Source organism: Giraffa tippelskirchi, chromosome 6 (genome assembly GCF_054371585.1).
Source record: "Giraffa tippelskirchi isolate mGirTip1 chromosome 6, T2T-mGirTip1v1.2.pri, whole genome shotgun sequence".
Classification (NCBI taxonomy): Eukaryota; Metazoa; Chordata; class Mammalia; order Artiodactyla; family Giraffidae; genus Giraffa; species Giraffa tippelskirchi.
Window position 1 is genome coordinate 87,959,735 of NC_137280.1, and position 14,696 is coordinate 87,974,430.

Here is a 14,696-nt window from a genome sequence, read left to right on the forward strand (position 1 = left end):
CTTATTTATTTATTTATTTGGCTGCACTGGCAGGAAATGGCAACCCACTCCAGTATTCTTGCCTGGAAAATTCCATGGACAGAGGAGGCTAAAAGGCCACAGCTCGTGGGGTCGCAAAGAGCCAGACATGACTGAGCAGCTGAGCACACACACGCTGGGTCTTAGTTGCGGCCGCTGGGATCTTTAGTGGCAGTGTGTGAAGTCTTAGTTGAGAGAACTCTTAGTTGCAGTGTGTGGGGTCTAGTTCCCTAATCAAGGATCGAACCGAGGCCCCCTGCACTGGGTGAGCAGAGTCTTAGCCACTGGACCACCGGCGAAGTCCCCACCAGACTATGCTCTTATGGTGGGGGTTTCAAATCCTAATACTACAGTGGCAAGCGACTTGGGCAAAATGATGACCTCACAGCATTAGGGTTCTCCAGAGAAACAGAACCAATAGGAGATATGCTATAAAGAGGACTGTTACAAGGAACTGGCTGACAGGTCCCAAAATCTGCTGTCAACAAGCTGGAGACCCAGAAGAGTTGATGACATAGTTCCAGTTTGAATCCAGAGGTCTGAGACCAACCCAGGAAGAGCTGATGTTTCAGTGTGAGTTTGAAGGAAAACAACAATGTCCCGAAATTGGGTCGTTTGTAGAGATGTGGATGGGCTTTGGGAGTCTGTCATACAGAGTGAAGTAAGTCAGAAAGAGCAAAACAAATATTCATGTATTATATGTGGAATCTTTAAAAAAAATAAAATGGTACTGATGAATCTATTTGCAGGGCAGGAATAGAGACACAAATGTAGAGAACAGATGTTCGGACATAGTGGGGTAAGGGGAGGGTGGGATGAATTGGGAGATTAGGTTTGACATAAATACACTACCATGTGTAAAATAGATAGCTAGCGGGAAGTTGCTGTATAGCACAGGGAGCTCAGCTTGGTGCTCTGTGATGACCTAGAGGTAGGTTGGATGGCGGGAGGGAGATTCAAGAGGGAGAGGATATATGTTAGATATAGCTGATTCACTTCATTGTACAGCAGCAACTAACAACACTGTAAAGCAATCACACTCCAATAAAATTTAAAAACAATGCCCAATTAAAATAAATTAAAAAAAAAAAATAAAGCTAAAAAGCAATGTCCCAGCTCAAGGCTGACACAGGCAGTCAGGCAGGAGGAAATTCCCTCTTAGTCAGACTTCTTGTTCTAATCAGACCCCCAACTGACTGGATGAGCCCCAACAACATCAGGAAGGTCAGTCAGCTTTACTTCTTCTATCCATTCAGATGTTAATTTCATGTCAGACCCAGAATGACACTTGGCCAAACATCTAAGTAACCCATGACTCAGTCTAGCTGACACATAAAATTAACCATCACACTTTTTAAGAAGAATTTACTCATCTTTAAGATAAAGGTGGTGATGGCACCCTTGGATAATGAGCAGGTTAAATGAAATAATACAAGTATAGTATTCAGCACAGTGCCGGGTCCAGAGTACACATTCCATCCATGTTATCTATTGTTATCTCCTCCAAACTGATGACATTTAAGTGGTATGCTGTCACTCACTAGACAGCGAGCTTCTTGAGGAGAGGAATCAGACCAAGCCAGCCTTGGGAGTTCAACATCTGTTCATTGCAGTAATGAACAGGAGCAAAAGGAGCATTTCATTATAAAAGTCATTGTCAGGTTTCTCAAAAAATTAAACATAAAATTATCAGGTGACTCTACAATTATCTGAGCTTCCCTGGTGGCTCAGACGGTAAAGCGTCTATCTGCAATCCAGGAGACCCGGGTTCAATCCCTGGGTCGGGAAGAGCCTATGGAGAAGGAAACGGCAGCCTACTCCAGTAGTCTTGCCTGGAAAATCCCATGGGCAGAGGAGCCTGGTAAGCTACAGTCCATGGGGTCGCATAGAGTCGGACACGACTGAGCGACTTCACTTTCTTTCACTTTCTACAATTCTACTTCTAGGAATATACCCAAGGGAATTGAAAGCAGGGACCCAAACATATACCTGGACAAAAGTAGAGTTCAGAAAGATACGTGCATCCCTATAGTCATAGCAGAACTATTCACAATAGCTAAGACATGGAAACAACCTAAATGTCCGTTGACAGATGAATAGATAAAGAAGATGTGGTACGTGTTTATAATGGAATATTACTAAGTCACTTAATCGTGTCCAACTCTGTGACTCAGTGGACTGTAGCCCGCCAGGCTCCTCTGTCCATGAGATTCTCCAGGCAAGAATACTGGAGTGGGTTGCCATGCCTTCCTCCAGGGGATCTTCCCAACCCAGGGACTGAACCCACGTCTTTTATGTCTCCTGTATTAGTAAGCAGGTTCTTTACCACTAGCACCACCTGGGAAGCCCAGTGGGATATTACTCAGGCATAAAAAAGGCTGAAGTAATGTCATTTGCAGCAACATGGATGAACCTCGAGATTATCATACTAAGTGAAGTAAGTCAGAAAGTGAAAGACAAATATCATATGATGTTGTGTGTGTGAAATCTAAAATATGACACAAATGAACTTAGTTACAAAACAGAAACAGGCTCACAGACACAGAGAACAGACTTGTAATTGCCAAGGATGGAGGGGGTAAGGGAGGAATGGTTTGGGAGGCTGGGATTAGCAGATGTGAACTATTATATATAGAATAGATAAACAACAAGGTCCTACTTATAGCACAGGGAGCTATATTCAATATCCTGTGATAAACCATGACAAAAAAAATATGAAAATGTGTATATTAAACTGAATCACTTTTCTGTACAGCAGAAATTAATACAACACTGTAAATCAACTCTACTTCAATAAAATAAATTTTTTAAAAAAAAGAGAGCAAGGACCCAAATATATACTTGCACAACTATGCTCTTGGCAGTCCTATTCACAATAGCCAAAAGACAGAAACAGCCCAAATGTCCACTAATTGATGACAAGACGAATAAAATGTGGTATACCTGTATAGCGGAATATTATTCAGTCATAAAAAATGAACTTCTGATTCCCAGTACAATATGGATGAACCTCAAAAACATTATGCTCAGTGAAAGAAGTCAGACACAAAAGATTACACAGTATATGATTCCACTTACATAAAATGTCCAAAATAGGCAAATCCAGGGAAACAGAAAGCAGATTTGTGCTTTCCAGAGGCTGAGGGAGGGGAGAATCGGAAGTAACTGTTTAATGGGTTTTATTTGGAAATAATGGAAATGTTTTAGAACTACACAGAGGTAATGGTTACACAACATCATGGACATTCTAAATTATTACTCACTTGTATACTTTAAAAGGGTGAGGAACTTCCCTGGTGGTCCAGTGGTTAGGACTCCATGCTTCCAACTGCAGAGGGTGTGGGTTTGATCCCTGGTTGGAGAACTAAGATCCCACATGCCATGTGGCAAAAAAAAAAAACTACTTTAAAAAAAGGATATATTTTATGTTATGTGAATTTCTCTTCCAAAAAAACAAAATGCATTGCCAAAGAAAGACAGGTCTAAAGTCATCACGTTAGATCAGACACTAAGACAGCAATTCTGATGACCCAATACTCTGGCACCTACTCTGTACAAAAGAGTTTAAACCAAAAAGACTTCTGCTGCCATTTAGAAGAGAGAGAGGGGTTTTATATCACGTGTAGCTGAGGAGGGGGCTGCCCTTACACTAGAAAACTTGGCTCAGAATTTCCACCAACACTGGTTAGACTGAAAGAGTAGACCATTAAAAAGGCTTACTTGAACCTGATTCTGAAAGTCCCTCCAATCCTTCTTTACATATTACTCTGCTTATAACTCTTCGGCATGATATTTTCCTATTAAAAACATCCTTTTAACCCGTGAACACTTACTGAGCCCCTGCTATTTACCAAAGGGGCTTCCCAGGTGGCACAGTGGTAAAGAATCTGCCTGCAATGCAGGAGAGACAGGAGATGCTGGTTCAATCCCTGGGTCAGGAAAATCCCCTGGAGGAGGGCACGGCAACCCATTGTAATATTCTTGCCTGGAGAATCCCACGGACAGAGGAGCCTGGTGGGCTATAGTCCACAGGGTAGCAGAGAGTCAGAACGACTGAAGCCACATAGCACTATCCATCAAGGACTGTTCTAGGTACTAGGAAATAGCCGTGAAGACAAAATTTCCATCCCAATGGGACTTACTGTCTAGTACTTTGTGTGCTGTGCTTAGTCGTTCAGTCGTGTCTGACTCTTTGCAACCCCATGGACTGTGTAACCTGCCAGGCTCCTCAGTCCATGGGGATCCTCCAGGCAAGAATACTGGAATGGGTTGCCACGCCCTCCTCCAGGGGATCTTCCCAACCCAGGGATCAAACCCAGGTCTCCCACATTCCAGGCGGATTCTTTACCATCTGAACCACTAGGGAAGCCTATGAATACAGGAGAGGGTAGTCAATCCCTTCTCAAGGGGATCTTCCCCACCCAGGAATCAAATTGGGGTCTCCTGCATTGCAGGCAGATTCTTTACCAGACAAGCTACCAAGAAAGCCCTCTAGTACTTTAACATACCACAAATCCCTTAGAAGCTTGTTAAAGTGCAGGTTTGGGTTCAGAATATGCGGACTGGGACCTAACAGTCTGAATTCCTAATAAGCTCCCATGTCATGCTGATACTGCTTGTCTGAGGACTATACTTTGAGTAAAAACATGTAGAGATCAACATAAAAATAATTTTTCAAATCACATATGCTACAATTTTTATTGAAGTAGATTTTTTTTTTAATTAGAGTGTAATGGCAACCCACTCCAGTCCTCTTGCCTAGAAAATCCCATGGACGGAGGAGCCTGGTAGGCTGCAGTCCATGGGGTCGCTAGGAGTCGGACACGACTGAGCGACTTCACTTTCACTTTTCACTTTCATGCCTTGGAGAAGGAAATGGCAACCCACTCCAGTACTCTTGCCTGGAGAATCCCAGGGACGGGGGACCCTGGTGGGCGGCCATCTCTGGGGTCACACAGAGTCGGACACGATTGAAGTGACTTAGCAGCAGCAGCAGCAGCTTTACAATGCTGTGTTAGTTTCTGCTGTACAACAGTGTGAATCAGCTATAAGTATACATATATCCCCTCCCTCTTGAGCTTCCCTCACACCGCCCCCATCCAACCACTCTAGGTCATCACAGGGCACCAAGCTGAGCTCCCTGTGCTACATGGCAACTTCCTACTAGCCATCTATTTTATACAGGGTAGTCTATATATGTCCATGCTACTCTCAATTTGACGTACAGTTGTTTTACTGTTTCAGGTGTACAGCAAAGTGATTCAGTTACGTATAATCTTTTACCATTAGAAGTTATTTTAAGTTATTTTATAAGTTAAGATTTTTTCCATTATAACTTATTACAAGATATGGGAATATAGAGTCCTGTGCTATACAGTAGGTCTTTGTTGTTTATCTATTTTATATCTAGTACTGTGTATCTGTTAGTCCCAAATTCCTAATTAATCCCTCCCTGCCCTTTTTCTCTATGGTAACCATAAATTTGTTTTCTATAACAACAGTTTTAAAACTTCACATTGACCCTTCAGTCTTCTTCAGCCACTGGCCCATCTTTTTTGCTATTCTTCATAGAACCACTATAATGTATGGCTGAAACTAATGTAATGTTGTAAATCAACTATACTTCAGTAAATCAGTATGATAGATAGATAAAATGAGTTTAATATAGCTTTTAAAAAACAATATATTTTTTTATATAAAAAGGCCAGTTAGAGTTCCTTCTAAGCTATGATACTACTAAATGATTTCTCAACTTTGGCCCTATTGACATTTGAGACTGGGTCATTCTTTGCTGTGGGGGCTGTCACATGCATTATAGGATGTTGAGTATCGTCTCTGGCCTAATTATCAGTAGAACTAGCACTCCGAAGCAGTGGCAATACAAATGTCTTCCCATCCGGGGAATCAAAATCGCCCCCAGTTGAGAACCACTGGCCTATTTATAGAAATCTTACCACTTCCTTGTTGGTAAAAGATGCTCATAATAACTAACATTTATATGATGTTTGAGCTTCCCTGGTGGCTCAGCAGTAAAGAATCTGCCTGCAATGCAAGAGACCCGGGTTCAACCCCTGGGTCAGGAAGATCCCCTGGAGAAGGAAATGGCAACCCACTCCAGTATTCTTGCTTGGAGAATCCCATGGACAGAGGAGCCTGGTGGGCTACAGTTCATGGGTCACAAAGAGTCAGACACAACTGAGCGACTAACGCTTCTATGGTGTTTACCAGGCTAACACTGTTCTAAAAATAAAATGTCTCTTCACTCGTTTAATCTTCCCCCAAACTTTATAGGGTCTTAGTACCATCCTCCTCCTAAATGGAAAACCTGAAGCACAGAGTGACTGAGTGACTTTCCCAAGATTGCACAGCCACCGAGAGGTGGAGTCAGTATTTGAACCAGTTGTCTGACCCCACCGCCTTCTTTCTTGTGTTTTCTTCTGTCCCTTGGGATGTGGGACCTATCAGTTGGATTTTTTTTTAATTCTTTCTCTCTTCAAAGCTGCAACGGGTTGTTGAGAATATCGAGTCTCTTCTCACCAATAAGACTGTATTGGAAGAGAGGAGAAACATCACATCCACGGTCACAGCCATTCTCCGGAGAATGGAATCAGAAGTTCTAGAAACTGCCTTGAAAGCCCCAGACCAGAAAACCCAGAAAGTCCAAGACAGCACTGTGGGTAAGAAGACAGTATGACCTGAGACACACAGGGGCGTGATTACTAACTGGGGTCCGCATTAAGCGATGAGAGAAGTAAATAAGGACTGCGTTCATCCATTTATGGGGCATCCCAGGTGGCACTAGTGGTAAAGAACCCGCCTGCCAATGCCTGAGACAAAAGAGACATGGGTTCAATCCCTGGGTCAAGAAGATCCCCTGGAGGGGGGTATGGCAACCCACTCCAATATTCTTGCCTGGAGAATCCCCATGGATAGAGGAGCCTGGGGGCTACAGTCCTTAGGGTCACCAAGAGTTGGACATGACTGAAATGACTGAACACACATGAACACATCTATTTATATAAAATTCAAGAAAATGCAAACTAATCTCTAGTGACAGAGGGCAGTCAGTGAAGGGATGAAGAAGGGATGTGAGAAAATTTGGAGAAACTGTTGGCGGTAACAGAAATGTTGTCTACCTTGATTGTGATGGTGGTTTTATAGAGGTACACACTCAATAAAACCCATCCAGTTGTACACCTTAATATGTGAGATTTGCTGTACATCAATTACACCTGCATAGAGCTGTTTTTAAAAATTGCCAATGGGGGAATCCCTTGGTGGTCCAGTGGTTAGGACTTGGCACTTTCACTGCTGAGATCTGAGCAGGTCCAGGAACTAATATTCCATAAGCCTCGTGGTGTAACCAAAAATTATTTTAATAAAAATAATGTTTTGTTGTTGTTCAGTCACTCAGTCATGTCCCACTCTTTGAAACCCCATGGACAGTAGCATGCCAGGCTTCCCTGTCCTTCACCATCTACCAGAGCTTGCTCAAACTCATGTCCATTGACTCAGTAATGAAATCCATTGAACCATCTCATCCTCTGCCGTCCCCTTCTCCTCCTGCCTTCAAATCTTTCCCAGCCTCTGGGTCTTTTCTTATGAGTCAGCTCTTTGCATCAGGTGACCAAAATATTGGAGCTTCAGCATTAGTCCTTCCAATGAATATTCAGGATTGATTTCCTTTAGGACTGATTGGTTTGATCTCCTTGCAGTCCAAGGGACTCTCAAGAGTCTTCTCCAACACCACAGTTCAAAAGCATCAATTCTTCAGCGCTCAACTTTCTTTAAGGTCCACGCTCACATCTATACATGACTACTGGAAAAGCCATAGTTTTGACTAGATGGACCTTTGTTGGCAAAATAATGTCTCTGCTTTTTAATATGCTGTCTAGATTTGTCGTAGTTTTTCTTCCAAGGAGCAAGCGTCTTCTAATTTCATGGGTGCAGTCACCATCTGCAGTGATTTTGGAGCCCAAGAAAATTAAGTCTGTCACTGTTTCTATTGTTTTCCCCATCTATTTGCCATGAAGTGATGGAACTGGCATGCTGCAGTTCATGGGGTCGCAAAGAGTCGGACACAACTGAGTGACTGAACTGAACTAAAGTGATGGGACCAGATGCCATAATCTTTGATCTTTGAATATTGAGTTTAAAAGCCAATTTTTTTCACTCTCCTCTTTCACTTTCATCAAGAGGCTCTTTAGCTCCTCTTCACTTTCCGCCATAAGGGTGGTGTCATCTGCATATCTGAGGTTATTGATATTTCTCCTGGCAATCTTGATTCCAGCTTGTGCTTCCTCCAGCCCAGCGTTTCTCACGATGTACTCTGCATGTAAGTTAAATAAGCAGGGTGACAATATACAGCCTTGATGTACTCCTTTTTCTATTTGGAACCAGTCAGTTGTTCCATGTCCAGTTCTAACTGGACCTGGAATACAGGTCCTTGACCTGCATACAGGTTTCTCAGGAGGCAGGTAAGGTGGTCTGGTATTCCAAACTCTTTAAGAATTTTCCACAGTTTGTTGTGATAATATTTAGAATTAAATAAATACCTGCATGCTAAGTCACTTCAGTCATGTCCGACTCTTTGTCACCCTGTGGACTATAGCCCTCCAGGCTTCTCTGTCCATGGGAGTCTCCAGGCAAGAATACTGGGGTGGGTTGCCATGCCCTCCTCCAGGGGAATTTCCCAACCCAGGGATCGAATCCACATCTCTCATGGCAGGCAAGTTCTTTACTGCTAGTGCCACCTGGGAAGCCCAAATAAATACATGAATAAACAAAAATTGTCAATGGTTTCTAATCTTGAGTCTGGGATTCTGGCTTAAAGGTAACTTTGTTGTTTTTTTTTTTAATGATTCAGTGCTCACAGAACCTAATAGCACATGTCACAGTGATGTGACTTAAACCACCCCCAGAAGGAACATCTTACCTCATATTTTTTAAATAGAAATACTTTTTTTAAGGAACTGAAAGCAAACTTATTTAAAGACCTCTTCGGGTCATGGTCATTTGGACTCATGGCCTCAATTTGCTGCTCAACTATCTGGTGACTCAGATAGTACAGAATCTGTCTGCCCAAGACTCAGGTTCAATTCCTAGGTCGAGAAGACCCCATGGAGAAGGGAATGGCAACCCACTTCAACATTCTTGCCTGGAGAATTCCATGGACAGAGGACCCTGGAGAACTATAGGTCATGGGGTCACAAAAAGTTGGACACGACCGAGTGGCTTTCACTTTTGCTAGCAGAGCTCTGGCAACAGTGAAACAAACGTGCTGAATTCTTTCTAATATAGAAATTCTTTTATTAAGGAATCCCCTGGCTGTCCAGTGGTTAATGCTCAGCACTTTCACTGCCTTGGGCCTGGGTTCAATTCCTGGTTGGGGAACTAAGATCCCACAATCCACGTGGCATAGCCACCCCCCAGAAAAAATTTTATTATACCTATCATACATATTCATTATATATCCATGTGATGGAGATATGTCAGTTAGCTTGACTGCAATAATCATTTAACTATGAGCACACACACAGATGCACACATGTGTCAAGTCTTCATATTGTGCACCTTAAATATATATAATTTTTGTTTTTGAAAATAAAAAATAAAATACCATAGCAAAGCCAAGTATTAAATTTTTAATCAGGAAAAAACACAGACACAAAACTAAACTGAGACCAGCCAAGTCTGCCCACAGTTCAGTGCTCCAATCCAATACCCATGTAGGTACATGTCTGATGAAGAGACACATATTTGTTGTATATGTTACACTTACATACGCTTGCCAAACTTGCTTTCTCACTCATTACATGACTAACATCTTTCCATGTATGTCATATATATCATTACCTATGTTATTGTCTTCAATGGTTTATATAGTTGCATTGTACATATAATTTATTTACACTATAATTTATTTCCCTATTCTGAGAAATGTGGGTTGTTACAAAACAACCCTGTGACAAAGACCATTAAAGTTTTATCTGTATCTATTCGTTAAATGTTTTCTTAGGATAAATTCATAGAAGAGGAATTGTTAGATCAAAAGGAAGAAAGCATTCTATGAACTTTTGATACATATCACTACATTGGCCTCCAGAAATGCTGTTTATTGTGCTTTTTATTAATATTCAGCTCAGAGATGCTAATGTATTTGTGTATGCCTAACTACTCATTTTGTTTTACCAACTTTCATGATAAAATATTTCATAAAAATAATCATTATTTATAGTTTTTAACAAAATAAAATCCAGTGCCTAAACTTCTGAGGAAACCAGAATCTGGACACTTTTATTTAAAATTAAACCACATTACAAGCAATTCTTATATTTTCTGATTTTGCCAATTCCTAATTGATTTTTTGGTTTTGTTTTGTTTTTGGCCAAGCCATGAGTTATGTGGGATGTTAGTTCCCTGACCAGGGATCAAATCTGCAGCCCCTGGATTGGAAGGGCACAGTCTTAACCACTGGACTACCAGTCCCCCTCATTGTTTAATCGATGATGTAAAATACCCTTACCTCAGTGAGCTTTCATCACCTCACCTGTAAAATGAGATAGTAATGCTGCCTTCAATGCACTTAGAACCAAGGCTGGTAATTGCCATAACTTTCTGCTCTTTATAATTGTTTTTTTTAACTTTTTTAACACACTCAAAAGGAGATATAATAAGACTACTGCACCCCTCACCTAGCTTCAATAATTTCCAACTCATGACCAGTCTCATACCTTCTGATTTTCAAGATAAATATTTTCATGAACTTATTGTTTGTTATTCTGTGACTTCATTTTTACTGGAAGCGTGGTCCCCATTATACAGATAAGCCACAGTTATTTAACCAATTCCTTCTTAAACTTTAGGTCATTTCTCATTTTCACCTTTGTCATCTTTACTGCTATGGACTTTCTCGTAGCTAATTCTGCCCTCTTAGTCATTACTGTTTTCTGAAAATAAATTCCTAGAAATAGAATCGTTGCTTCAAAGACAATGTGCTGAAGAATGTTAGTTAAGAATAAGGTTTCAGGGGACTTTCCTGGCAGTCCAGTGGTTAAGACTTCACCTTCCAATGCAGGGTTCAATCCCTGGTCAGGAAACTAAGATACCACATGCCTCTCAGTCAAAAAAGAAAAACATATAAAACAGAATCAATATTGTAACAAACTCAATAAAGACTTTAGAAATGGTCCACAGTAAAAAAGCAATCTTTAAAAAAGGAACACAGGGCTCAGTCAGTTCCTACTCTGCCACCCCACGGAGCCTGCCAGGCTCCTCTGTCATGAGATTTTTCTCAGCGAGTATACAGGAGTTAGAGTCCTACTTAAATTCTGAATTTCAGTTTGCTCTTCTGAAAGGTCTTTCATTGTATTACATGAGGCTGCTATAAGATGGCAATGTATCAATGTAAGGCGCTTAGCCCAGTACCTGGCACATTCTAGACACTCAGTAAAGTTAAGCTATTAGTGTAACTACGCACATTTTTAAAACTTATAATAATGGTAAGTTTTCCCTTTGTTTTTCTTACCAGCTGTTGAAACTCGAGTCGTTACAGACAACTGCTCCAATGAAGTCATCTTCAACTTGAACGCCCAAGTGAACTCCATGAAAATCAACTGCAATGATGTCATCCAGGGAAACATACAAGGTACGTGGGGTGGCTGCTTTCAGAATCCCTAAGACATGCAGAGCAACATCACTGTGTGAGTAGTGAGGAAAATGTCCCCAATAGGCTCCTCTCTAATGGGTCTGTTACCCTGATGTTACTGAACCCAGGTCTGGCTACTTGCTGCTCAAAAGTCATTAAAGACACTAGGTGAGTGGCAAGGAAAGTTTCCTTTATTTTGGATGCCAGTGACAAGGGAGGAGGGTCACTAGCACCCAAACCTGTCCACATGCCAACAGCCCCCACCTCAATAACCAGGAGGTTAGCACTTTTATAGACAGAGAGACAGGGCTACGTGCAGAAACAGCGCAGTAGCTCAGACAGTCATCTTGAAATTGGTCACTGGTGGTCAGTTCTAAGCACAGTTAGTCTTGGTTCCAGGGTTGGTTTGTTCCCATTTCTTTGAGGCCAAGTCTTGGAACTGCGGCAGCTTATGTCATGGCTACAGTCTGGTCATCATGTATCTAATTTCTCCATCTGGTGGGGGTCTCTATCTATAAGACACCTCAAAGGATATGGCTCAGAATATCACCTATTAGCCCTTGAGAAAGAACTAGAGGTCCCTGACTTTGCTTACTGGCTAAACTATTCTCATTTGATCTCCTTTGACTGTTTTCCTTTGTTTCTTTATTGTTCTCAGTTCTCTGATTAAACTAATTTTTTGGCTAAAGTTTTTCCACAGACAAAAGGTGGGCTGAGGACTTAGGGAATAAGGACTATAAGGTTCTGCTTCATTTCACTCAGTCTGTGCCATTTGAGTCTTTTCCTTAAAAAAAAATATTTTTAAATTACAAAAAAGGCATCTTCCTACCTAAAATGGAGGCTTTTTGTTCTTCAGCATGAAAGAGACTTCTTTGCAATTTAGGGGCTGTTCTATCTGGTTCTCAGTTTGGGTTCCCTTAGAAGCAGTGCATGGACAAGTGTAAGGGGAACAAATGTGGTGATTTTATATGGAAGATGATCCCAGAAAGAATCAGTAAGTGTATTAGTCAGGATTCTCCAGAGAAACAGAACCAATAGGCTGTGGATATGTAGAGAAAGAGAAACAGAGATAGAGAGAGATGGGCAGGGACAGAGAGAGATTTAAGAAGAATTTAGCTCATGTGATTTCAGAGGGCAGCAAATCTAAAATCTAGCCAGCAGGCTGAAAGACCCAGGGAAAAGTTGTTGCTGCCTGAGTCCAAAGGCAGTCTCTTCCTCAGGGGGAGGTCAGTCTTTTTCTTAACACCTTCCAGTGATTAGATGAGGCCCACCAACATTAGGAACTGTAATCTGCTTTATTCAAAATCTACTGATTTAAATGTTAATCTCATCTAAAAATACCCTCACAGCAATATCCAGACTGGTCTTTGACCAAATATCTGGGTCCTAAGGCCTATCCAAGCTGACACTTAAAATTAATCATCCCAACAGGGAAAACAGGAAGTGAGACAAGGAAGAGAGGGCAGCCCATACAGGGATTATTATGTTAGCGAGCAGGTTACAGCTGGTGGTGACTGCGGTTCAATCCCACTGAGTTACCCCATTCAAAGAGAAATAGCTAGAGGACTTCCCTGGTGGTCCAGTGGTTAAGATTCTGCCCTTTCAATGGAGGGGGCAGGGGTTCAGTCCCTAGTCAGGGAACTAAGATCCCACATGCCACTCGACATGGTCAAACAAAAATTTTTTTTTTAATAATAAAGGGGACTTCCCTTGTGGCCCAGTGGCTAAGACTCTGCACTCCTAATGCAGGGAACCTGGGTTCGATACCTAGTCAGGGAACTAGATCTCACATGCTTCAGTGAAGATCCTGAATTCCAAAACTAAAATAACAATAACAGTTAGGGAGAGGGAGCTGAGCTGAGCTCTTTATCCACCTGCTCTGATCCATCACTGGTTAAGAGCCCTTCTGGGGGTTGCAGGCAGAAGTGAACTTCTAGGCTCTTCCAGCCTTCCCTGTGTACAGATCAAACATGTACACTCCAGGGAAAGCTCCCAGACAGAGTCGCAGCTGCTTGCAGTAGAATCCATCAGTATGTTAAAAAAAAAAGAAAAAAAAAAAACAGGAGTGCCAAAGGAATAAAGCCAGGGTGCCTGCAGCATCTGCTACAGCCTGTGTAGAAAGAGAAATTGTTACTATTAACTGTTTCAGCATTGCCAGACTGTCTGACTTTTCAAGAGAAACCAAAATTTGGGTTGTCTGCATGAACACCTCCAATATTTTTTTAATTTGGCAGGAAGACTTCTGTTATAACTGCCATATGTTACAATTGCTGTAGCACAATAAATGAGGGTCTTAAAATCCAATTACATGAATGTGGGGTCTGTATAGACAGCTGGTCTGTGCTATCACCCAAAGTTCCAAAGTAAAGATGATAAAACGTAGACAACTAAGCACATGCCGAACTGAGAAAGTCTCACGTGGCAATTAGTTTCTCACTTCCTCTCCTCCCCAAGAAGATAAGAACTTGAATCTGCCTTTATTGGAGGATGGGCCAGGAGGAGGATGGAAGCCAAATTCCAACCACGTGATTTCATGCTTGCGTGCTCACCAGGTTCCCCCATTACTCACAGTGTGGAGAGGGAGCATGAAAGCCTCACGGTGCAGGTCAAACCAAACCTATGTGCAATCCAGTTTGCTCCTTGGTCACATTCTGAGGTACTAGGGGTTAGGATGTCAACAATTTCTTTTATCATAATATGATTGCTTTACAATGTTGTATTAGTCTCTGCTGTACAACATCATGAACCAGCTGTACACATGTATCCCCTTCCTCTGGAGCCTCCCTCCCACCACCCCTCATCTCACCCCTCTCAGTCATCACAGAGCACTGAGCTGAGCTCCCTGTGCTACACAGCAGCTTCCCACTAGTTATACATATGGTGACATATACGTTTCATTGCTATTCTCTCAATTTATCCCATCCTCACCTTCACTCTCTGTGTTCACATGTCCATTCTCTATGTCCGTGCCTCTATTCCTGCCCTGCAAAACGGTTCATCTGTACCATTTTTCTAGACTTCATATATATGC

General features: G+C 41.8%; 1 protein-coding gene across 2 annotated transcripts in view; it reads left to right on the top strand.

The window, feature by feature from the left end:
• ADGRE3 (adhesion G protein-coupled receptor E3) overlaps positions 1–14,696 on the top strand; it is a 56,416-nt gene that overhangs the window by 18,935 nt on the left and 22,785 nt on the right. For both annotated transcript variants that reach the window (XM_081501297.1, XM_081501295.1), the window contains exons 6-7: positions 6,518–6,695; positions 11,549–11,665. In XM_081501297.1, coding sequence (XP_081357423.1) covers positions 6,518–6,695; positions 11,549–11,665 — 295 coding nt within the window. The remainder of the gene's footprint in view (positions 1–6,517; positions 6,696–11,548; positions 11,666–14,696) is intronic.